Here is a 26,671-nt window from a genome sequence, read left to right on the forward strand (position 1 = left end):
AAATATATTGAAAATGGATTTAAATAGGGATAGGTTGTAATGAAAGAACATCTTATCCTTGTACACACTGTACAGCAGATGCTTCAATCACCAGATCTAGTGCTTCTTATTATAGTTTATGCTCTGTTGAGATTATAACTTGGTTTTATTTAAAATATATATTTTGTTCATGAAGTATATATAACGCAAAATATTTTCCTGACTTAAAATCATTTTGAAAATAGTAAATCAAAATGATTATATGAAGAGGCATTTACTTAACCATTTTTAAAAATAACATTTTTTTTCATTTTAAAAACAAATAGTGGATATTTATTAATGGTTTGTCAAAAGAATAAGACAAGTTTTAAAGTCATGTTGCATGTCATACTGACTTTACCAGTATATCCTTCAAGGATCTAGGTAAAAAGAGATTTGCAATTTTGTGTTTACAAAAAAAGGCAGATTCTGCTCTCAAGTCTAATTAAATTATTCATGTAAATTTAATGTATATAAATAATCTAGAGTAACTCAATTTAATTCACTGGTTTTATGTCAGATTATGAGCATGATCCCATGTGGTATTGAGTGCCCTCAGTTCATATTTACTTAAGCAGGAGTCAAGATTGCTCAGCATCTCACAAGAGGCACTCAGCTCCTTGGAGGATCAGGTAGTAATTGCCAATCAGGCCTTGTCTGCACTGGGGAAACATCAAATTGTTAAAACCAGCTGGAGCTGCAGTGTGGACAAGGCTCCAGGCAGCAGAACTATTCCTGTAACTGGTTTAGTTACACCTCAGTTATAAAAACCGTTCTGGCCATCAGAGTCTTGTCTACACTGGAGCTCCAACTACTTTTAAAGCCCAGTATAGCCAAGTGTTCTTGAGCTATAGTAGCTTCTACATGAAACACAGGACTTAATCCTGTTCTCTTCGGAGTCATTTGGAAGTTTTGCCATTGACTTAGTGGTAGCAGGAGCATGGGCAACTATCATTAAAATTGTAAAACGTTTGAATGGATTTAATGTGGTCCTTCCACTGATCACAATCAGGCATGAGAAACTTTTAGTTAGGGATATATAGTACAAGTCATGGACAGGTCACAGGCTGTGAATTTTTGTTTACTGCCCATGACCTGTCCATGACTTTTACTAAAAATACCTGTGACTAAAATGTAGCCTTATCTATAAACACTCGACAATCATGTCATCCCAGAAGTGGTCCCCACCCACAGTTCGGGGAGAGACATGTTGGCAGGGCAGTGAGTAGAAGCTTACATTGTTGCTGTGTGTATTGTATCTGTTCTCTGGATTAAAAGGAACACCTCACTCATGCTGAAATCTGTAATGTAGCGCTGTAATAATATTAGTAATAATAAAGCCATTAAAATGTGACATAACCAATTTACAAACTTTAATGACTGTTTAACATTATTTTAATACTCAAAGGGAATGTTTGCATTTTATAAGTTAAATAAATTACCCGCATAGCAATTTCAGGCCACAGCACAGTTTTACAGACAAGCTATAAACCCCTAAAATTGGCAACTTATCCTCTGTAAATCGGAGATCCAAATGCAAACTCAGGGCCAAATCTTGCTGCCCTTGCATGAACAGTCTCAGTGAAGTCAATGGGCCCACTCACAAAAATTAAGGCAAACAGTATTTGGACTTGATGTTGCTCCCGTTGACCTTGGTGGGAGCAGGACTGGGCCTTAGGTGTTTGTTTCTGCTTTACTAGGAGAACTATATGTAATTAAACACTGGTAAAAAAAAAATTCTTACAGCTATCAAAAAGTGACATACGCTGGTGGATTGGATTGCACTCTGAAGTATCTAGTGATGGATTTCGGTAAGAATGTACTTAAGTGTGTGCTTGGGATTTTAATTTTGTTTTGTCTTTTTTTTTTTTAATTGAAAGATCTTGTTTACAAGTTGCCCTTCAGTTTGTCAAAATAAGACCCTGTTTTATGACTGCATGGGGTGTCAAGGATCCACTTAGGTCATTGGGGGTGGGCTGTAATTCAGAATTTATTACTGTTTTTTCTCCCATTTTAACAGTATTTCTACTGACAGGGCTATAATGGATATAACACAACAATGTGAATAGGGGTTTTTGTGAGCTAATTAAGGGACATTTTCTATCCCCTATCTGTTTGGTGGCATTTATTAATGTAGTGGCAATTTGAGGGGTGGAAAAAAGAAGAGAATGTCACTAAATGTTTAATAAAAACAACAAGGAGTCCAGTGACCCCTTAAAGACTAACAGATTTATTTGGGCATAAGCTTTCTTGGGTAAATAACCCACTTCTTCAGATGCATGGAGTGAAAATTACAGATGCAGGCGTTTTATACGGACTAAATGTTTAATGTTTCTATGCAGGTGGAGAGATGGGTCACCATTAGTATATGAGAACTGGAATGAAGGAAAAGAAAGATCTGTGCGCACACAAGGTGAAAGGTGTGGCTTCATTTCATCACAGACAGGTCAATATTACATTTCCCTTTGTTGCATTAATCCAAAACTAATCATTTTATGGGCCTGAAGGGGTTATTGCACATTTTATTGCTAAATTAGATTGAGGTTTATATTTCTCTAGAACATGCAAAATAACCCACAATCTAATTTTTTTTTTTTTCAGTAAGTGAACTCTAGATCGGGGAGGGCAAACTACAGCCCACAGGCCAGATCCAGCCCATCAGGGTTTTCAGTCCAGGCCGCAGGATTGCCAGCCCTGTGGCGCAGCGAGGCTAAGGCCACCTCCTTGCCTGCCATGACCCCACGCCACTCCCAGAAGCAGCCGGCATCACATCCTTGTGGCCCCTGCAGGGCGGTGGGGGGCAGGGCAGAGGGCTCCATGTGCTGCACTCACCGACAGACACCGCCCCCCGCAGCTCCCATTGGCTGGGAATGGGAAGCCAATGGGAACTTTGGGGGTGGTAGCCACAGGCCTGAGCCCCCTAGCCCCCTATGTTGAGCCCTCTGCCATACCCCTCCTGCACCCCAACACCCTGCCCTGAGCCCACTCCTAAACACCGCACCCCCTCCTGCACTCCAACCTCTCCCTGAGCCCCTTCCTGCACACTGCATCCCCTCCCATATCCTGCACTCCCTCCTGCACCCCAGTCCCCTGCTCCAGCCCTACATTCATGGCCCTGCATACAATTTTCCCACCCAGGTGTGGGCCAAAAAGTTTGCCCATCCCTGCTCTAGATAGTGACACTCTTATTTGGAACAAAGCAATAGCAAAATAACCTGAAAATATTCCCAGAGACTGACTCAAAGCATCTAAAACAAATATTTAAAGTTCCAAATTTTTAATATCAAAATTATAAATAATCCAATTATACAATGAATCCTCAGTGCATATTAGAAATTTTTCTTGCACAACAATAAAGCTAATGCACTACCAGTTTTCAGCCAGTTGTTCATCCCAAATGAGCTGGATTGATTTAGTAATGGTTTTTAATACTTTTGTAAACTGTATTTATTCCAACACAAAACTTTACTAACTCACTGCTCTAGCATGGTTTTGGTTCTTTAGCCAATTTGCTTAAGGATTGTTGGTACAATGTTTTGTTATTCCCTTGTCAGCTCCTTACATCATTGGCTGGATCTATATTTTTGCTACTGTTATCAAAATTATAGTGTTGCCAACTAACAATTTTATCATGAATCTTGTGATATTGGATGTTTTTCTTAATGCCCCAGCTCCTGATGTCATTTGGTAACTTAAGAGTCACAGCTTTGGGGATTTTTTTATTAAATTCAATTAACTTTCTAGCCCATGTGGTAGTGGAGAAAAGCTAAAAAATGTAACTAGGTGCACCCTAGGCTCAAAAAGCAGCAGTCAAATTTTAAAAAGAACCTAAAATGTATTATTTTTAATAATCTCATGATTTTTTGGGACCTTACTTTTGGGGGTTGGCAATACTGTAAGTTCCAGGTGTCAACCAAAAGGATGTTTGCTGTTTCTCAAAATAGATTCAGTGTTGAGAGTAGGCTGAGTGGCAAAGTTGTGTAGTTTTGTTACCTTGTAAGAAGCAGTGTTTTGAAGTGACGATGGAGGCAGCCAAAGATGAAATATGTAGGCAAGTGGTGTTACTGTTTATCAGAGGGGCACATGGATTGCATCAACTGTGGTAGTAGCCACTGCTCCATCATGGAGTAACCAAGGTACTGCTGTGTTTTGAGAGAGAGCATGGCTATCCTCATGGCCAAAAGTGAAGATGTTTAGTAGAACTTGCAAGAAAGAGAACAGATGAAATCAGACAAAACGAGACTCTTCGGCTGAGTTTGAAATTATTTACTCTTTTTTATTTTCTAATATGGGTCATCACAGTTTACCAACACAATCAGGAAGATTTTAGAGCATAGTAGCTGAATTGAGCTGGTGCTCCACTCCTGCTACTCCCCAGGGAGCTGCTGATGCTCATCCCCTCTGAGCATGTGTCACTCTATGTTGTATAATTCTCAGCAATAAATTGCCACTAGAGGGTTGCACACGTCATTGCTCATGTAATTCAAGTTGTGTGTTATCCAACTTACGTGTAAATGTAGGTGAGGGTGAAGGGGCCGGGCCAGAGAGTCAGCAAGGAGCTTGTGGGGGGGAAGGGCATAGCAGGGGGGTGAAAGGAGCAATTTGCCTGCCTGGAGGTGGGGGCTGGCTGGCCAGATTTGGAGGGGCGGGGGAGTGTACAGCTCAATCTACATAAGCAGGGAAATGTGTAGCCCTCAAGTAAGCTTCTGTCTGTGATGTTTGTAGACAGCAGCAGAGAGTGACAGGGAGTTTCCTCTACCTCCAGCACCAAATGGGCAGTCTGTGGGTCTGTTTTTAGTGAAAATCAAACTTTTCTGGATTTCCAGTTTTGAAATTTGGGAATTGACCAGATGCAGTTTTCAAAAGTTGTTGTGTTATACAGATTTGAACTGGTTAAAAAATTTCCATTGACAGTTTTGTTGAAATTGAAATGGTTAGCAGAAACATGTTGATTCTGACAAAATTTTTCAACAGAAATAAGTCAAAATGTTTCACTTCGAGAGTGCTGAAATATTTTTGTTTTGATTCTTTTTGTTTAGTTGTTCATATTATATTAAAATATTTAAATAGTATATTTAATATTAACACGTTTAATATTTAATATAATATAAAAAATAAATGAATTAAAATGATAGAGCTGAAGTGTTTTGTTTCTATCAAAATAAAATATTTCAAAATGGTCCCAAATCAATTTTTTTCTGAATTTTCATTTCACAGCAAATCTCAAAATTTCAGCTTTTCGTTCCAATTCAGAATGAAAACAAAATTGAAAATATCAGTATTTCCAGCGGAATGTAAATTCCAGTTCTTGGCCACCTCTATTATAGAAAGACATACAGAGAAATACCATTAAGTTGAATGTAGGGCCTTGTGTCATTTGGCCAATAAATGTATAGCAATATTAACAATAACATCTGAGAAACAGTAATATTTAGTCAACAAATTGATGTACATAGCAACTTTTCTAACATGAATGTATTAACATTTCTATAATTATTTTTCACAGGACTCTGGGGTGATGAAAACTGTACCATTTCTCTTCCTTCTATTTGTAAGCGTAAAACTGTATGGACAATAGAGAGAGAAATTCTAAAAGACCAGAACCAGCAAGGAGAATGTCCCAAAGGATGGCTGTACTTTGGATTCAAGGTAAAAATATATTGTTTATTCAAAACCCATTACAAATTTATGATGATGAGTTTTAAGGATATTTGAGGATATTACAGATTATTGAAGATACTGTTTTCCCTTTTGACAACAGGCTTTTTAGGCATATAAATATAGGCCCCAATTCTGCAAATGATTATGCTGACCAGTACTTCTGTACACAAGTAGTCCCATTTAAGTTACAGAATGTTTTGACTTTGTTGAGTAAAATGCAAGTGCTTGTGTGCGAAGTTACTTGTGTTTTTGTGTCACATATATTTAGTGTCTGCAGGATTGGGGCCTTAGCCTGTTCCATACCCCATGGCTGAATTAAAACATATGCACTAAGAAGGCTTTTCTTGCCTAGGAATGTGATTCAAATATGACAAGAAGACTGTGCTAAATGGAGCCCTGTATTTTTCCTTCAGAAATTGTCACATTCCTATTCATATTGTTACAATAATGTTCAGAAAAGATTATAAACCTAAGTCTATTCACACACTAGAGTTGCAGTGATAAAATTTTCTTTCGGTTTATATTAAACCTGTGTATTCTGTAACCCCGGCACAGACAGGTAGCCAGACTCATCCCTGGTTAAACTCCACTGGCTTCAGGGGTAAATTTGGCCCAAGGAACATTTCACCTTTAAACTGGTTTGAATGCAGCCCTGATCGCTTGTGACTGAAAATTAATACCAAGAATGTAGAAGAGATGTTTATGTAAATAAATGTTTACTTTTCAGTGACCTGTTTGAACTGATTTGATGGCTTCAGCCCAGTTCCTGTTGGACAGTTGTCCACATCACAATATTCATGACCCAGCTGATCTTGATTTTTCACTCTTGTTGACAGTCTTGGCAGAGAGGCCTAGATACTGAAAGAGCATGGACAGTGCCCTGCCCTGCCTCCCTTTGAAATAATTGTCATTCTTGCTTAGGGTTCAAACACAATGGCAGGCCATTGCCTTTGTTGTACCTATTCTGTGGGTAATCAGAAGACTATAGTCTTCAGGGCTGTCAATACAGCACCTTCAACAATCACCAAACTCATTTCAAAATGTAAAAAAGTAAACATTTTTTGCTTTTGGGAATAGTGCTTTTTGATACAAATTCCAAAGGATCCAGACCATCTGACGAACTGGTATTCTGCCCAGTCTTTCTGCAGTGAACAGGATGGGTCACTAGCTTCTATTGAAAATGAAGTAGAACAAGGTACTTTACTGATAATACTGTATTGTATTATAATAAAGATGACATTTTATTTATTTTATTAAGAAGTAAAGCATAATCTTAATTACAAGACTGGGAATTAAGAATACTCACATTCCAATCCTGGCTATGCTACTAACTCTCTCAAGTGACTTTGAACAATCTCTTTAAAATCTCCATTCCTCAGTTTCTCAAACTATGGAACAGGGATAATATTTCGTTATGTTCCTCAAAAGTGTATTTTGAGGATTAGTTATTGTTTGCACAACACTTTGTGTTTACATACAAAGGTGATGCATGAATTAGAAATGCCAAAGATAGAGGGATACATTTTTAAAGATTGCTTTATAAAATTCCTATATTAGGAAAACAACATTATAATATTATAAAATCTACCTAATTAAAAATAATGGTAATAATGATGAAACGCTAGTATCCTTGTTACATGAATGTAGAGCATTGGGTCTTATCTGTACTATATTAGATTGGTTTTTTATAGACTCTAGTTTGAACTGGTCAGAGTGACAAACACCTGTGCACTTGGCACTTTTTATGTTCCCTGTTCAAAAAAGTCCCAGGTTAAAATTTGTTGTGTGTGTAAAGTTTTTGGGTTTTTTTGTTGGTTGGTTGGTTTTTTTAGTTGAACTAAAAATCTAGCCTTCAAGCTCTGTTACAGTCTAATTTTTAACTACCATGGAGAAATGCATGTTCAGTGAAACAGTCACATCAAAAAACTAAAATTGTTCAAACAGCTATGGGAACCTCTTCAACCCTAATTAGATAATGGTCTAGATCCTGACCTCACTGAAGTCAATCAGTACCAGTAAATTTAAGATTAGATGAAAATGAAATGCAGCTAGTGCTCTTTCTTTCTTATAAGGACAATACCAATGAAATGGCATTGGCTGATAATTAAGTTTATCCTTTGTTTTAATGTGCTAATTGTGGCTATAAAGAGAGAGTTGCCCAAATGGCTTACAATACTGTGTGTGTTAAAATTCATTCTTTCCTTTTGCAGCTTTCATAACAATGAATCTGTTTGGAGGGAGGACTAGTGTTTGGATAGGTCTGCAGAGTGATGATTATGGAAAATGGGTGAATGAACATCCGAAGGTATATTCCAATTGGTCTCCAGTTGAAGTAGTTCATGTAAGTTTTATGAAATGTGTTTTGTGGGGAGGTGTTGTGTTGTACATAGTAATCAATGATTTTTTTAAAAGGATAGGGCCTGATTTTTGACAGGGGCTCAACCTGGGCTTACTTTTGCACGTCCTAATAATGCGGACTACAGTTTCATAGGTCCAATTAAATGTGGGCAAAAATGATTCTCTGTAGACATCTAGCTATTTGATTTACACCTCCAATGGGATAGACACACGTATTGAATCATTTACTCCTACAGCTGTTTACAGGCACAAAATTGGGGGCATAACAAGTGGTAATGAGTTTTTAAAATCTGCTCCAAAGAGACTGGGGAATCAAAATTATCATGAAGTGTACTGTGCAGTGTATTGCTTTATGCATAGAGAAATATTTAGTTAGTTCTGATTTCACATTCTTTCAACTGAATTATGCAAAATTTTCATTATGATGTTTCAATTTTTAATTATGATGTTGTACATTGCACTGTTCATGTTTAGTGACTGTCAGCTGGTTAATCTTCAGCGTGCCTTCTCTTGTAATGATTTTTATTTTAATCAGTTAAGAGCTGGTTTTTAGGCAGTGTTTATTCATTATCATGATATATGTTTATTACAGGGTCAGCGATATAACAGTGCTAATATTCAAGAACAAGTTCCGTTGTGTACCTTGGTATCAAATAACCCTAATTTTCATTTTACGGGAAAATGGTACTTAGAAAGCTGTCAGAAAAATTATGGTTTTATCTGCCAAAAGACTCAAGGTAAGGATTTGTTTCTGTTTTACTCTCACCCTCAGCCCTGTCCATTGTTAATTAACTTACTCACTTTCTTCTCTTTCAGCTGTGGTATGTTGTATAAATTCTTTATAAACCCTGGAATGTAAATTACCTCTTACATGGTTTCATGTCAACAGCCTAAAACTACAAATTATCTGTAGCATTTTGGATAAATCAACATTGCTACATGAGCAATACCAAGAGTATTATCTTTGGTTTTTTCTTCTGGCTACACAATGCATATCTTAGATCATGGAGGAGAACAGGTATTTAGGGTGATGCATAACTTGGAGTAATGGTATGAAATTTAGACTAACTATCAGAAAAAACTACTGACAATGAGATTCAGTATGAGACCTGTAAAACTGGATTATAGAAAACTTTAGGAAAAACTACTGTAGAGAACAATCCACACAGACAGGAAGATAGACTAGAAGACCTAATATAGTTGGGTTTTTTCCATGGATTCCAAGGCCAGCAGGAACCATTGTAATCTTCTAGTCTGACCTTCTGTATAACGCAGGCATAGAACTTCTGCAAAATAATTCCTAGAGTGTATCTTTTAGAAAACCATCCCATCTTGATTTAAAAATTGGGACCCCCATTAGAAACACTGCTGTTTGATTCCCCATTTACAATTACTTTTTGAGTCCTATAATTTAGCCAGCTTTTAATCCATTTAATGTGTCCCATGTTATTTTTATTATAGAGACAAGGTGACTGAGGTAATATCTTATTGAACCAACTTCCCTTGTTGAAAGAGACAAACTTTAGAGCTACACAGAGCTTTTCTCACTTGGAATGGGTCATTTAGTCATTTGTTCAGAGCTTCGTTTGTAGAAAAGTTACTCCAGAGGGAAGAAGCAGGAATGAAGACAAAATGGAGATGATGCAGCTGCCCTTTATATTCTTTTGCCATGTGGCTTGTACTTCCTTTGTCCCAAACACAAGCTGCCCAGCACACGGCATGGAAAAGACTTAGTATTCTGTCCATAAGGATACCAAATGCCTTGCTGACTCATGAAGTGTATTCCCAGGTTCCTTTCAATGGGTTCATTGTACAGTTATACCTCACCATACAAAGGTGATACAAAAATATAAACAAGATGATCATACTTGGCAAGTTATAACATTTTCACTATTTTTATAGCTGCCTTCACTTCCCCTCTAAACATGTTGGTATTTTTCTACCAGTAGGGCCTTCTTCTTTGATTGTGGGTATCCAATAAAGAGTTCTTGAATAATTCCCAATTATCATTCACATTTTTCTGATTTTAAATTCTTCCTCCCAACTGATTTGGATCAGAAGTGTTTTCAGCTTTGTGCAATTGATCTTTTTTTCTCCCTCTCATCTGATTCTGTTACTGTTCTGTCCATTTGCCAGAATCAGTGAGATACTGCATAGGATATGTGATGCTCTTTACAGCTAATTTCTGAAGTCATCCCATAGCCTTTGTACTGTTTGCATTCATCTTTGACTCTGAGACTCATGCACAATTTTCTCCCCTTGAAAAGACAGACCTCACAGTTGGATATGTACATTACTCACTGTGCAAAATATGTATTTTTTTACAATTCAAGACCAGGCTCTTATTAGCATGATAAGCAGATAAGCAAACCTTTGGATTACTCCAGCTCCTCAGTCCAGTGGGAGATCAAGGAGATCCACAGTAAACAGGTGTGTAATGAGACCCTCTAAGGTTACACTCAAAACATCACTGTAAAACAGCATCACTGAGCTGGTGCATGTTTCTGTATATATAGTGCTTTATGGGTACTTACCCTGGGCTTGAGGCCCACTGGCATTAGTTCCCCTTTGAATTCTTGTTGAAATTCAAAGTTTGAGAGTTGGGAGAGGGCCTTCCTCTCTGTGTACTGAATCAATTCGTTTTCCACACAAATTCAATCTTTGGCCTTGCTGTGATTTCAAACAAGAGTCGTGTGTGTGTGTTTGCTGTGTTGACATGGTCTCAGGGATGTTCCTAGAAGAACTAACAGATTTGGGATTTTTACATTTGTTTTTAAGGATAGTCATTCTGCTCTGAGAACTGTTATTTTATTAAACATTGTCTGTTAAAGGAAAATATTTGATACTGACAATACTGGACATTTAGTCTTTTTCTTTCTGTTTGTTGCAGATATGTCCAAACATGCCATAGATGCATCTGAGATGTATCCAGTACCAGATACTTTAGAATATGGAAACAGAACATATAAACTAATACATGGGAATATGACTTGGTTTGCTGCTTTAAAAACCTGCATGGCAAATGGAACTGAATTGGTCAGCGTTACGGACCATTATCACCAAGCCTTCCTCACTGTCATTGTAAACAGACTAGGATACGCCCACTGGATTGGACTCTCTACCTCAGATGTACGTAATGGAGTCTGTGCATATGAATGATATTGTAGATTCATTTTTACAGTAACAAGGTAATAAGCTGTTTTAAAAAAAAAAAGGAAATGCATATTCACCTGAAATTGGTGGATTTGTAAATGGAGATGAGCTTGCAGCAAAAACCTCAAGCTGAATACCCCTGTACTTGGGAGAAGTTCGGATCCTGAAGCAAAACCCAACTATGCATCTTGGGCTTATCTATAGTTGTAACACAACATATAAGCTTCATTAAAGTAAATTGTAATCAGTGTGGTGTCACCACTGCATGATGTGATGCCGGTATGATGCGAAAGTCCCAGCACTGAAAGGAAGCTTAAAGGCAGAAAGAAGAATATTCACAGGCAAAAAGCCTTTTGTAAGCTGACCACTGAAGTGGCTTTGGCTTCATTCTTGGTACACTTATGCTCCAGATAACTACTTTATTTATGGTCAGCTGCCACAATGGTTCCTTTAGTACAGTAAAAGCTTTTTTACCCACCATGTTGGGGAAATGGGAGGTGCTGGTAAGTGAATAATTCCAGTTAACTAAGAAGGAGGGAGTTGGGGCGCAGGCTCTGGGAGGGAGTTTGGATATGGGAGGGGGCTTGGGGCAGGGGATTGGGGAGTGGGAAAGGTTTCCCACATGCGGCAACCTGTCCCTGCTGTTTCTAGGTGGAAGCACAGCTAGGCGGCTCTGCACACTGCCCCCACCCAGAGTGCTGTCTCTGCAGCTCCCACGTATTTTATGAGGCTCTTGCAGAATTACATAGTAATGGTCCTTGGGAATGTGTCTGCATGGTTTAGTTAGGAAGCTGCCTGGGAGGAGGAAAAGCCAGATTTGCCAGCCCACGGAAAGGATATCAACACAAAAGAAGAAGCCACTTATGTTACAGTAACACATAAAGAGAAATAATCCTAAATTTATTTTGGCAGAATGGGCTTAACTTTGAGTGGTCAGATGGTACCAAGTCTTTGTTTACCTTTTGGGGAGACGAGGAGTCACAGTCACTGGGCAGCTGTGTTTATATTGATATTAATGGGCAGTGGAAAAGTGCTAACTGTGAAAGACTTCTACAAGGAGCAGTTTGTCATGTGCCAACTGGTAAGTCATTGTTTAGTTTTATATTAAATTTCTGCAGCAACTAATTTAGTTTTACACATTGGCTATGGAAGCATGTGAACAGAAGTATGTTGGTTCACAGTTAAATACTGATTATTATAATATTATAAAATATATAAGTATTTAGGGCTAGAGTCACAAAAGGACATAAACTGCTTTAGGTGACTAAATCCCAGAATCAGGCCCCAGTGGGATTCCCAAAACTGTTCAGGTGCCACCAAACTCTGTGCTTAAATTACAGCAGTAAAAGTTCCCTAGGCACCTACTCTTCTGCCTCTGCGCATGTGCACGTCAGCCCATGTCAGATGTCCCAGATGCCTAAGCCCCAGAGTCATGCACTAAGTGGAGGAAGATATGTGTTCCTATGCCTAACTTACCTGCAGGCCCGATCTAGTCAGCGTGCTCAGAGCTCATCTATCAGCTCAAGCCGCCATAGGCCAGCTCACACAAAATGAGCAGCAGCAGCCTACACCTCATTACCATTGATATCATACTCACTTGGGATGTGGGAGACCCCCTGAGGCGGAGGGATTTGAACAGTGATGTCCTATCTTTTGGGAGCTTTTTCTTAGCATTAAGCTATTGGATATTCTGATGTGGTGTTCCCAGTCTCTCCTGTTGACGCTGTTCCATTGTGGCTCAAGGGGACTGAGTTATGGGTCTCCCACCTCCCAAGTGAGTGCTCTAACTACCAGGTCACAGAGTCTTTCTCATACTCGCATCTGTCTGGCCCCATGACTGAGAATATGAAGCAGGTGGAGGCACCTCCCTGCAGCCCACACTTAGGCACCTAACTCCATTAGAGGGGCAGAGCTTAGCACACCTTGGCACCCATTGGCTAGCTGAGATGAGTAGCCGCCTAGTATGTTGGCTTTTTTTGAATCCCACTCTTAGCTGCCAGTTTCTCCCCATATAGAGGCTTAACTCAGGCTTTGTGAATCCTAGTGATTTTTAGGTGCCTAAAAGTTGGTGTAAAGCTAATTTTAAAAAAAAAAAAAGGACTTTGGGTTCAGGCCAATGGGAGGGAGGAAAACACCTTCTTGTAACTGGAAAAAACTAATGAGAAATGTTAGATCTCTTAGATTAAGACTAGATTTAGCATGAAGTATAATACACTTTAATAAAATTCACTGAGCATGGATGATTTGGTGGTCATCAGTTAGAAATGAGTAGACTCTTGTCTAGATTTCCTGGATCCAAACCACAGTTTAAAATCCTTTCATGGATATCTTAGCCCTGAGATAAATAGAGTTCCAGGCAATTTACTGTGTGAGAGGGTTTTTGAATAAGACCAAAACCCGAGATCCTGTTTTCATTCTCTTACTTTAATCATAAATGATATTGCACTGCCTAGGAAAGAAGGACATATTTAACAACACTGATGATCTACTTAAAATGATGCATCAAAAGTAACTAACAGTTTTTAATTTAATTAAAGTGACTGTCTCTGCCGAGTCTTTTGCAGTACTAAGCAGTGTCCATTAAATATTCCTTCAACACAGGACCACATTACCCTATCCAATACCATTACCCTGCCATTGACTCCTATTGGCTTCAATGGGTGTAGCGTGAGATCTATTGTCCATTTAAAAATATATATATTGAGCTAATTTCTCACCAGACGGCATCTAGGGTGAGGAAGGGCAGCAGGATCAGTCACAATGATTGTATTTATTATGTGGCTGTATCCCTTAATTGTATCTTATTTGGGTTTAGGAATAGCTTACTTCAATTTAGCTTATTCCTGCCAAAAACAAAAAATAGATCTTAACTGTCAGTGAGTCAAGTTTCCATTTTTCTTTATAATTTTTACAATAAATAAAGATTTTCCATGCCATAATACAGTAAAAAGATTACCAGTTTACATGTATGCTTCTCAAGTGTAAAATTATTGCTAGTATTATTCTAAAATGATTTGTGGGATGTTTATTAATATATTGCGTTACTCCATTAAACATACAATGTTATTTCTATCACAGAAAAGAAACTAATTGAATACAAAGGCTTATGCTCAGAAAAAAATGTCACCTGGATAAAATTTAGAAGCAATTGCTATGGGTTTTCCACAGTTTTCGAGAGTACAAGTTTTGATACAGCATATGAATTTTGCAAAAAGCAAGGTAATCTGTTATTAGTTATCTTACAGCAATAAATGTCATGTATTCTTCTGAACATTTTAAATAAATTATTTAAATAGTGGCCTGTTTTATATGGGAGAGAAGATGATATTGTAACTAACTAAAACAACTAACAAATGTTCTAAAATACATCAGGATATAAGTTTTCTTTGCATTTGTATAAAATTCAATGGTTTTCTCTTCAGATTATTGTAAAGATCCTGTGATCACAGTTTCACAACAGTCTGACAGTTTCAGATTTATACCTGCATTGTAAATTTAGAAGTTATATAGTGTAACCATAATTTAAAATCTCTAAGATAACTATGTATAATGTTGAACTTTTGAAGTGCAATATTAAGTTTTGACACCATGCAACAGGTGTTATTTCTTCTGTAGCAAAAGCCCATGAGTGGGAAATGTAACTTCCATGTGGTGTGTAAGAATGAAACAAAAATATTTTGTTTAAAGAGAGAGGCTGGAATTTTCAAAAGTGCCTAAGAGAGTTAGGTGCCCAACTCCTACTGAATTGCTTTGAGTGTTGGAAAACTAACTTCCTAAGGCTCCACTGAAAAATACCGTATATACTCATTCATGAGCCCGTTTGTTTATAAGCCAATCCCCCAAGATGGTTAGATGAAAATAGCAAAAACTGTATGACCCTTTCATGAGCCGACCCTATATTTCAGGGGTTGGCAAACTTTGGCTCTCGGCCTGTTAGGGTAAGCTGCTAGCAGGCCTGGATGTTTTGTTTACCTGGAGCGTTCACAGGCACGGAGCCCCTCAGCTCCCAGTGTCCACGGTTTGCCATTCCCAGCGCGCCAATTCCCACAGCTCCCATTGGCTGAGAACGGCGAACCGCAGCCACAGGGAGCTGAGGGGCTCCATGCCTGCAGACGTTCCAGGTAAACAAAATGACAGTGTATTAGATATCCAATTCAATTATTCCATTCCTTAAAATCATCAAATTTTGGTGTGGACCCATTTATAAGCCAACCCCTGCTCTTTGATGCGTCACTTTTTTACCAAAAATATTCGGCTTATGAACGAGTGTATATACAGTAAGAAGGGCCATACTGGGTCAGACCAATGATCCATCTAGTCCAGTATCCTGTCTTCCAACAATGACCAATGCCAGATGCTTCAGAGGGAATGAACAGAACAGGGCAATTATCGAGTGATCCATCCCCTGTAGTCCAGTCCCAGCTTCTGGCAGTCGGAGGTTTAGGGACATCCTGAGCATGGGGTTGCATGTAGTTATCTTGTGAAGAGTGAATTGCGATTACAGCGGGAGGAGATGATTTCCTACTCTGTAAGGCTAGATGAATAGAGTTTAATTATGTTCTGAACATGATCAACAATGAAGAAACTTGGTATATATGTTTCATCTACAGGATCTAATATTTTAACTATTAAAGAGGAAGATGAAAATGCTTTTGTTCTGGAAGAACTGCACCATTTTGGTTCTTCTGTCCAAAGGATTTGGTTGAACAAGTTTGTTGTGGACAGTAAGTAATGGAATACATTAATATGATGGTACAGTTACATTTCTTATTTTAGTGTTGACAACCACATACCAGAACACTCAACTTGTTTATATCAGCTGTCTTTGTCAGTTTAGGATGTACTGGAAATACAGAGTTCTATTTCTGTAGCTATGACAGTTTGGTTGGAACATTCTGGCTTGTGACCCACTATAATGGCTGGCTCACAGGAAGGATAACACCCTTATTCCTTGCCGGGGCAGGATGGGTGGTCACTGCAGAGCAGATTCCCTCCTGCTTCACATCCCCAACCACTCTACTTCACAGTGCAGAGAGACACCCAGTTTCATTGCCCACACCTTAACTGCTCATAATGGATGACACTGTTTTTGCTGTGAGAGACAGGTTTCTCAATGCTGGGACCATATGCAGTCTGCTCCTGGCAGGTAGGCTACCTCTCTGAGGCTCTGATCTAGGAAAACACACACGAACATGCTAACATCCATCCATATTCAGGAGACACGCAAGTGGTTTCCTGAATAGGAATGCTTTCCTGAATTGGAGATGGAGGGAACAAAAGAAGCTCCAGCAGTGCATATCAGAGAAGATAATTTTGCCCATATTTTTGGGGAGTGGGCTCTTCAGAATCCCCCTATTTAGTTGTCCTCTCCTCATTCTTTCCTGTTCAGCAAGTATTTAAACACAAATTACACAGTCCTCACGGTGCTTAAATATTTTTGCCCTTAGATGACACAGTAACATGGATTGATGGCTCTCACTTAAATTATTCAAACTGGGGCATCAGGGAGCCTGACTTAGATCATCTCAAAGGGAATTTTTGTGTTGCTTTGAGGACCACAGATGGAGTATGGCAATTATCTCCCTGCAGCGAGAAAAAGGGATTTGTATGTAAAATGGATACAGGTATGTGTTTATGTGAAAGAAAGTAACCATCTCCTTATAACATTGTTTTATATGCCCCTGGTTTCCCCTTTTCCTTACTTTAGCCTTCCTCTGAAATGGTGTTCAGTTAAGGGCCTTTAATGCCATTGTACCTTCAGTTTCCCATATATCTGCAGTCCTCTTCACAACTGGACTTTGCATCCATGAAGCCTGTAGTCACATGTCTCACTTGATTTTGGTAGTATATAATGGATATTTCGTTTTTATAGATTTTTTTCCCCCTTTTTATTCATGGATATAGCTTTGAAGAAGTGAACTAACTTCAAAGGTTGCAATTTTATCACTGATGTTTTTTTCCTAAAGAGGATTCTTTATTTCTGGTCCTCCCTAATGCCATTCAGAATTGGCCTGTAGGACCCATAAAATCCTTAGTTGTGGTCACCTTATTTTGACGGGGATGCAGACCAGTTTGTAGTTGCGGGACAATGGGCACTGCTACTGATGGTGCTAGAGCTGCTGTAGCTGCTTTCCTGGCTGCTGAGTCAGCTCCTCTGCTGAGCAGACTATGTGGCCGACAGCCACAAGGGCAGCTTGCTAAATAATGTGACAGGCAGCCTAGGATAGTGGACTGAACAGAAGCCAGCTCCCTGATTCTAATCCTAGTTCTGACTCCCAGTATGGCCATAATCAAGTCACTCAACCTGTCTTCCCCCCTGTAAAATGGAGATATTTAATAATTACTTACTTACTTAACAATCTACTAAAGAAGTGGCATAAAGTGCTACTATATACGTGCTAAAGTTCACCAGAGTGTGCACAAAAGCCTCCAGTACCCCCCAAACTCTTAGCTTAGTCATATAATTGTTCTTTGAAACACTATAGAGTGTTGGAAACTTCACAGACAATAGTCACCATTTGTACAATAAGAAATTCTCCCTCTCCTTTTATACAGGAAATTAAATATAGAGCATCCTAAAGAATTATCTGACTGACCCTCCCCAAAGTACCAAGTCTGCCTGACACATAGTGCTAGTCTATAGTCACAGGGGACAGGAATCATTACATTTTGCGGATTAAACAAATTATTTTGCAGGCCCACCTAAAAACACTAAAATCGGCATTAGCCCTGCTAGTTAATCTTAAACCAGGCCTGTGTAATGATGCTCCCCTACTTGTCCACTGTGAGAATTTCTTTTTTTTTTTTTTTTTGAGTAAATATCACTACCTTTTTCATAATCACCAAGGCTGCTGTGATGGGAATGGTAAAGTTCTGTGATAATTTTGCAAGGTTCTCTTGTGCCAAAAAAAAAGAGTCCCAATGTTAAATTGTACCTAATATATTTTGGGAAAAGCAGTAGAATCTTCTAAGTTTTCTCCTCATGAAACAAGTGGCTCATAAGACAAGTGGCAGATAGAAAAATTAGATATTTGATTTCCACGCTGCTACAGTTCTTATATAGATCCAGTGGTTGACTGAAAGTTGTATCCAAGTATTTATGCATAGACTTTTCTATATAATTCAGTAGTATAGTATGTGCCTCACAAATATTAATGAAATTAGCCTCACAATTCCCCTAGAGGTATGTAAATGTTATTTCGCCCCTATAGAGAAGGACTTGGCCACAGTCACCCAGGAAATTTGTGGGAGAACTAGGAATAGAATTCAGATCTTCTTATTCCCAGGCTGATTCCTTAACCAAAAGACCACTGTACGAATAGAAAAGACTTCAAAGTATTAGAGCTTGACAACTCTCACCTAGTAGAGGCCCAGTCCTGCCTCCATTGAAATCCATGGCAAAAATCCAGTGACTTCTGCAGAAGCAGATCAAACCATAGCTGAGCATTTCTGAACTTTAGCTCCTTCATATTCAGACCTTGCTTATCTCACATGCACTTTGGTAAGTGAAGGAATTTCAAATGACGCATCAGGCCATATTTATCACAGTCTGTTGTAACTCCCATTGACATCAATAAAGTTAAATCAGGGATGGCCCATTATTGTTATAAAGTATGTCCCTTCCCCCACAAGTAGCAACTTTACAATAAAGCATGTATGTTAACTTGTATAAGTTGTCTGAATAATTTTCATGCTAACTCTAAATTCTGTTTCAGATATCTTTGCAACAGTGCAAACTGTAAAAGGTAAATTCTACTATGTGATTCTGATAAAAATATAAATGTAATACTGAAACTAAAATGTTTTCTGCATCTATTTTTATGACATTACTTTCTTTCATTGTTATAGAACTTTTCTTCTTCTTCTTTCCTTTTAGCATCACACAGTGGTATCGTAGCTCTAGCTGTAATGGTGACACTTGTGATGGTGGCTGCTATTTCTACATTTCTGTGGTGCCTGTACAAACAGAACAACCGTCTCTTCAACAGAGTACGATGGTTCAAAACTCCAGATTATTCACAAATGAACTCTGAAGATCTAGCTGTGGAAGAAAGCATCCTCATTTCTGATCTTGAGAGAACTAGTGAAAATTAATGGTGCAGGAAGGACTAAAATAATTGCATTTAATACAGATATTGCAAAGAAACTCTACAGAATAGTTCATTTTATGAACTAGTTACTACCTAGGACCATATCACACCTCAGTTTTTTGCAATGGACAAAATGAAGAGTGGAAAAACCATTCAAAGGAGCAAATATCTGTCAAAAAGAAGGGGAGTGAAACCTAAGTAGCAGTTGTATGTCCCCTCCCTCTGCTCCCGTGGTAGCTTCTCTGTGTGAATTCTCTGCAATAAGTCATCTGCAGATTTTTAGGGAGCACACATGGGCAGAGAGGGGTTAGAACCAGGAAACACATGGTATTCGCAGCATCAGCCCATCAGCATTAACTTGGGTAGGTTTGCACTCCATTCCTGGAAACCCCTGTGGAAAATGGGTTTGCTGATTAAGAACAGGTTTCCTTTGAAGCTCTGCTAGGGGATGGATTGTTCAAGGATTATCATTCTCTGTGATGATGCAAAAACCAGGATGTTTGCCTCTTCTGTTTGTACAGATTCAAGTACACAGGGCTCAATCCTGCTCCCACTGAAGTCAATAGTAAATCTCCCATTGACTTCAGTGGTACGGAGCAAGCCCTGGGATGGAAACCTGTTCTAATTTGATTTTGATTCAATACAGTTTAAGTGACCAGCCGTAGGAGAATCACAGTGAGTCTTTCCCTTGTGAGAGAACCTAGAATTCTCCAGTTGCCTGAAGATCCTCAGGATAGGCCCACAGATCTCAGGACCTGCAAAACCTCTCATACTACATGGGACAATTCAACAGAAACTCTATGGCCTGAAGACAGTAGAGATTTTTCACTTAGCTTTGTTCCTTCTGTGTATTTTCTGGTTGTTTGTTGCATTTTATTTTACACAAGAGGCAAAATCTGGCGATAATTAACATTAAATTTTTGCCCTGATTTCAGGAAACTTAAAACATAATCAAATTACTACAAGAATCTTTTGCTCAATACCCAGTTTTGTGCAAAGAGAATGACATTAGTATCATTTTTCAGACATAGGACTACCCCATGTAGATTTCCAGCATGTGAAGTAGAGCCATTCCTGGTTGTTTTGCTTGCCTGTTTTGTTTAGGGTTTTTTTGGTTTGGTTGGGCTGGGGTTAGTTTTTTTAATTTGGTTTAATTTGTTTGTTTTGCAAATATAAAATTATGGGGGGGGAGGAAATTGGGAGTGTCAGAATTGACCAATTCAGTCCACCATTCCTATCTTATTGTTAAATTGAAATACTTAAAACTTGCCATGCTGTACAGACTTTGACTTCTTCACATTGTTAGTATAATAACAGGAGTTACTCCAAGTTACCTGTTAAAGATTAAACTTTGAGATAACATACTTGATGGGGGCGGGGTGGGGGGTTTCTGCAACAAACTAAGCACCTTTCTTTGATCTGATTTTTTTTTTAGTCAGTGTCTATATGAAGAAACTGATTATGATCAGTTTCACTCAAGCTATGGTAAGAACTTCCTTTACTTTTCTCTTACATAAGGAATTACTGTGACACCACCTAATTCTCATAATTACAATTAGCACTAGCCCAGGACTATAAGCGTTGATTGTGTTTTCTGTTCTTCCTTGTATTGAACTTCTGTTTCCATTCCTCTAACTTGCTTTTCTTGGATCACAGGCATTTTGTATTATTCCTAATCTGAAAATTTCGTGAACACATTTTCATTCTGATTCATACCGATATTTACATTTTGTTTCACTGTTATTTCAGTTGGAAAGTTAAAACAGTGCACAAAAAAATAATGCTCTTCTGTAATTTTTTCCTCCTTAATCTTTCTCATATTAAAATTGTGTTTGAGCCAATTAAATCACACCTATTTCACCAGCCGCGAATTCATTCCTTGTGCTTGTGTGGATTCACCAGAGCTGGTGCAGGGAGGTATACATCGCACTTTGCTCTGCCAGCCCATCCCCTTGGAGGGAAAGAGAGCAGGCGATTTTCTTCTACCGTGTTGTTTTTAGACTTTTTCCACTGACTGAAGGCAGACTTAATTCCTTTGGGGCCTCCAATGCACAGCAGCCGTGCATCTCTAACCACCCTGGCCACATCTCTTTCTTGACATGAGCTGTATGTCAATGGGACGTCAACCAGAGGGGAAGCTGGGGTTGCTCTTCACTCCGGTGCTAGTTCTCTCTTCCCCCGGCCTCTCACAGTTGGATTTTCCACCTCTAAAGCTCTGCCAGCACAAACCTAGGCTGAATTTAGCCCTTAGATGATTTTTTTTCCTTCCTGTCCATGACAGTCTTATAAATCCATGTTAATAAAATCCACAGCACACCCACACACTCACATACTGACATAATGATTGTCCGGCTACACTCTGCACATTCAGCAACAAGACTCTCAACCTTCTGGTCCAAAAACATAGGTCTCTTCCTGAGCTACAGTGAAACCTCTGTTAGCTGTTAGTAGTATGGGGGGCAGTATAACTAATTTTATAGGCCAGCCCCATGAAACTTATGGCCTGATTCTGACCTCCTTTACATCACTATAAACCAGGAGTAATCTCATTGTAAAACTGAAATCGTAATCTAACCATGATTACAAACGCATAGGCAGGTCTTACTCTAGCCAGTAGATGGCAGTGGTATACATAAGAGCAGCCAACTCATTTAAAGTTAACTGGTCTTAGAAGTTAAACAGATAGGGTACTACCTATAAGGAATTGTACAGGGTCAGCTCTTACTTCTTTTGAAGTTAATGCAAGTGTTGCCACTGATTTTAATGGGTGCAAGATTGAACCCTTAGGATGATGTTTGCACATATATCAATTTAATTTATAATTAGAATCAGTGGGAGGATGACAATTTCATTTTGCCACAACTTCCAAGGTTTCAGATTTTGTTTTTGTTCGAAACTGGAATGAAAACAAAATCATTTGAAAATATTGAGAAGCAAAATTTTGTCAGAATGTCCATTTGGGATTGAAAAGGTCAGATTTTAGATTCCCCTCTCTCTGGTATTGATTGGAACATCCACCTTCAACCTCAAAAATTTTGCTGTCAAAAGCTACATCAAAATCTTTACACCTCTGTGAAATGTTTTAGCTTTGATGAAACAGCAGATTTTGTTTTGTCAAAAGTGTTCCAACAAGCTCTATTTATTATAATGGCATTTGTTTTAAGATATGTACACATTCCTCTTTCTTTTACTTGTTGACTCTCACACAGTATCTTCTTTATCAAGGCTTTATGTATGAAATGAAAAATGCAAAAGCAATTTTTATCATCTACTGTTTGTTTCAGATCTGTTTCACTAGTGAAGGCAGATTTTATCCTTCCTCAGGGCTTATTCATAAGGAGCTGAGCCTTGGATACGCTGAACACCCTCAGTTTCCACTGACTTTAAGCAGAAATTGATGTCAGCCTAGATTCAGATCCTAAATACTTAATTAAAAAGAGGAAGGGAGTTGAGATACTCTAGAGTATTACCTCACTTTAAATTAGAGACTCACTTTTGATATTTTTGGAATTTTTTCCTGTGTCTTAACTCTTCTGTAACTTTCTGATGCTTCTGTAATGGAGTAACTAGTGGTAATGATTAAGGAAAAGTAAGCATTCCATCAGACTGGATTGCATAGAAGTGATCATGTCTTATTTCTGTAATATGCATTCTAACATATATACATTTCCAGGAAGGCCCAAGTAGATAGAAGCAAAAATCCCTCCTTTACTACTACTTTGTATTTGGGTTAATAAAGCATGTTATTTTTTGTTAGGCAGCTGCTAATTTTAACAAGCTCTTTAAAAAAAAAAAAGCAACCTTTCAACCTACTGAATAGGTCTCTAATTTTAACAAATAAAATAAACTGTTTTCTAAATAGCTCCCATTGGAACAAAAATTAAATTGTAAATACGACAAATCTTCAAATTCATGATGGTTAGACTGTGCCCTGCTCATGGATGGTTGCACAGAAGAATAAGGTCTCTCTTCACCCCCGTCACCTACTCCTGATACAATCATGTTGGAATGTCCTGGATCTTCTTTCTTTGGAAAAAGAATGGTGGCTGCATGCCTAATACTCTCCCAACCTTTCTTAGTGGGTAAAGAGGGACAGAGCTTAAATGGAGCCCTGGCTTCTCCTTTTGTGTGTGACATTGCTACCACCATGGCACCTATATTGTATCAACATGTAGCAGCCATTTTTGAGTTGAGGTTACACTGGAATGCCTAAGCCTGTAAAATTTTAGGCTTGATTCTTCTTATAGTTGCACTAGTATAAGTCCTTTAACTTCAGTGACATACAGCATTTTAAAGGAGAGGAAAATCAGGCCTAATTAACAAAACTAGTGTCTGCAAGGCAGGCCAGCACACAAATAGTGGTGTCCAGCCATTTAGGCAATGACACTTCAAGCTCCTCCACAATGATTAGGACAACTGATGGAGTCTCACAGCTGTGCCTAAAATGAACTATATTGTATCAACACATAGCAGTCATCTTTGAGTCAAATTCACTCATGTAATTGGTTTCCTTTTTATACAGATTTTCTTCAGGAGCAGCTGAGAAAATCCCCTCCACTACCCCAAAAACCATATGTGGTGGGGCTTTTGAAATGACTATTAAAAATTACCATTTCAAAACTGTCTCCTGAGCATGTTTCTTCAGATCCCAGCTCTGAGGCAGCAACTTGGAAAGGCTCCACTGGAAGTGGGCCCAGTAGAGTGCCTCTCATTCTGCCATCTGGCAGTTACTAGCAACATAGTCAAAGAAAGACATAACCCTTTTCCATAGCCCAACATTCCTTCTCCCCTCTTCCTCCCCCCCACCCCCCACTCATGGGGCAAGATAAGGGATTCCCTTACCCCTTCCAGGCAGAAAGTAGGAGATATACACGTGGAAAACCCCCTCTGGCTGCAGATCTGTAGGGAGCAAGCCAGCACAAAGATAATGATTTGTAAACTGAAGGAAAGGTGGAGTCCAGCTAGTCAGTAGCTTCAGACATAAAGGCTTCATTAACATTTGTTTCAGCATTGCGTCAAAAAGCTTGATGCTTTAAGGCTTGATCAGCCACTTATGCAGAAATCCTAACTTCAGTTGCTGCCAACTGGATGGAGTATGTAAACTTTACAAATAGCTCTGAACATATCTATACAAATAAATAAATAATTCTGAGGCTTAATTAGGTATGGGCTCAAGCATACAACCTTTACTGCCATTAATAGTTCCACTGGCAGTGCCTACACCGCAATCCTTCGAGAGATCTCCCACTGTCACCAATGAACTTACCCATCTATAGTCAATTAGTTAGCTAGTTATTTACTTGGTCCCATCGGTGTACTTCCTGAGTATCTAAAATTCAGTGTGACCGGAAGGATTCTTTCTTCAAGGGCAAGAATCTAACATGGCTGCTGCCACATAGGACAAATGGGCCAGGCTGTGGACTGATAACACTTTCCAAGTGATTTCACGGTAAGGACAGATGAAATTACTTTAAATGCAAATGTATTTGCAAGGTTTGAGTTTACATGGGGGGAGGGATTACACTGTGGCTTTAAAAGGGGGGATGAAGGTGCAACAAATCAGCAGTGGCTTCTGGAAACTTTCTGCCTGTGACGAATAGAGACAAATAGAATACCTACATGGGCATTAACTCCTGAGTCCACTGAGCACTCTCCACCGCTGGCCTCCAGCCGGGAATGGAGATGAGCCCCAGCCCTAAAGGCCTTGCCTTCTTTGGGGTGTTTAGTATCTACACTCACCTACCTTCTGAAATTATTGAATGCAAGCACCAAGATTCTGGCTATAGGAGCATATAGAAAAGGGAAGAAACTATTTCATGTGCCCTCTACCCCGGTCCATGTGTCCACACATAAGCAGCCAAAATCTAGTCCCATAAGTAGATTTAGTTAATAATTTGGATTTTAACTATTGCTATTAAGACATGAGTTCCCAACTCATCACTCTTCTTGCTATGGTCAGTAACAAAGTTGCTTCATCCTTTTTTAGTATAAAAAAATACACAGTGAAGTCAGATAGGTTTCTGTTGGCCTTATGGGGTGTTCAGCTACCTGTTCCTAGGTAGCACAATGCCAAGAATGCTAAAAGCAAAAACCAAGAAAAATTAAGATCACGATCTAAAGCAGTGTTATAAAGACAACAGCGATCAATTATACTTATTAGTCAAGAAGACCAAAACAAGAAGTAATTGACTGAAAAAGCAGCAGGGAAATCTTTATAACCATAGGAACAGTCAGACAGCAGGACAAGCCGCCAAAATAAATTGTAGAATTACCCTCAGTAGAAATATGCAATTATATTGAATACCCATGGTATCGGGATGATCAAATCACTCCAGCAACGTTGCAGGGAAACAGACTAGAAACCCCACTGGATGTCCCTTGCAGTTGATCCTGTATAAGAAATCACAACATATTTTCTCTATTGATGAAGCACTATTCCCATCTTGCTCTCTCCCCACCAGCCATCATTCCCCACAAGTATTCTACAAACACAAACTTGGTATTCCAAGACCCTAAGTCCTCCAAAATGGTATTCAGGAAACATCTCCAATGTACCATGAAAGGGGCCAGAATGAAAGCCAGGAAGGAAGTATATAGACAACAAAACCTTCACAATCCCCACCACAGCTGCCAAAAAACAGGCAAATGAACAATAAACAGAACATTCAAAAGATATAAGAGAAATGCAAATTGCTAAGGAAGACTAGGAATCAACACAGAAGCCTCATGAAAGGTGAGATAGTGAGTCAAGAAGAAATGATGTCTATTCTTCATTATATTTTTTTACAGAGAAGCCATAAACAAACTTGCAATTGGAGACTTGATAGTCATTTCATCATGTTAGTAACTTGAAAATATCTGTATTGTACATGATGCAACAAATCCATGGAAGGGAGTGGATAGGCCCTACCCCAAAGCACCAGACTCCTCTAAAGCACTAAAGCAAAAGATGCTTTTTCTTTAAAGAGATGTTGTTTGTTGCTTTGGATATCACCACAAGAAAAATAATTCTGGCTCAGATGCCCTCACAATGTTTCTAGCCAAGATATCCAGATGAACCAAATCACAGACCATGCCTGAGCTCACTATCCAGGGTGAGCCTAAGCAGATTCTTTGCACTCCTGGAAAAATGGTGACCAGTTCCCCTGCCAATCTCCTACATGTGGTGGCTGCCCCCACTTTGAAGGCCCCTTGCTGAAGTGCAGTCTACAGGGATCCACATTCTCTCCACACCTGAGAGAGAAATTCTCCTGGGTCCTATAACCTGGGGCACACCAGGCCCACTATGGAGAATAATAGCACTTCCCTTCATTAAGGATACTGAGATGAGGTCCGAGAGGGCTTTGTTTGGGGCTAGGCATCTATACCACCCAGCTAAAGCAACATTCAAC

At 38.9% G+C, this 26,671-nt stretch overlaps 1 protein-coding gene across 3 annotated transcripts in view; it reads left to right on the forward strand.

Moving 5' to 3' along the window:
• Positions 1-19,336, forward strand: part of PLA2R1 (phospholipase A2 receptor 1) — a 71,544-nt gene extending 52,208 nt beyond the window's left edge. The window contains exons 18-30 of one of the 3 annotated variants that reach the window (XM_039494467.1): positions 1,765-1,829; positions 2,361-2,464; positions 5,525-5,667; positions 6,757-6,874; positions 7,890-8,020; positions 8,630-8,774; positions 10,928-11,166; positions 12,103-12,271; positions 14,269-14,409; positions 15,801-15,914; positions 16,638-16,814; positions 18,906-18,935; positions 19,067-19,336. In XM_039494467.1, coding sequence (XP_039350401.1) covers positions 1,765-1,829; positions 2,361-2,464; positions 5,525-5,667; positions 6,757-6,874; positions 7,890-8,020; positions 8,630-8,774; positions 10,928-11,166; positions 12,103-12,271; positions 14,269-14,409; positions 15,801-15,914; positions 16,638-16,814; positions 18,906-18,935; positions 19,067-19,284 — 1,794 coding nt within the window. In that variant the 3' untranslated portion in view covers positions 19,285-19,336. The remainder of the gene's footprint in view (positions 1-1,764; positions 1,830-2,360; positions 2,465-5,524; positions 5,668-6,756; positions 6,875-7,889; positions 8,021-8,629; positions 8,775-10,927; positions 11,167-12,102; positions 12,272-14,268; positions 14,410-15,800; positions 15,915-16,637; positions 16,815-18,905; positions 18,936-19,066) is intronic. The other 2 variants (XM_039494469.1, XM_039494468.1) reach the window with 2 other exon arrangements.
• The last annotated feature ends 7,335 nt before the right edge of the window (positions 19,337-26,671 follow it).

This window comes from Mauremys reevesii, linkage group 11 (genome assembly GCF_016161935.1).
Source record: "Mauremys reevesii isolate NIE-2019 linkage group 11, ASM1616193v1, whole genome shotgun sequence".
Taxonomy (NCBI): Eukaryota; Metazoa; Chordata; order Testudines; family Geoemydidae; genus Mauremys; species Mauremys reevesii.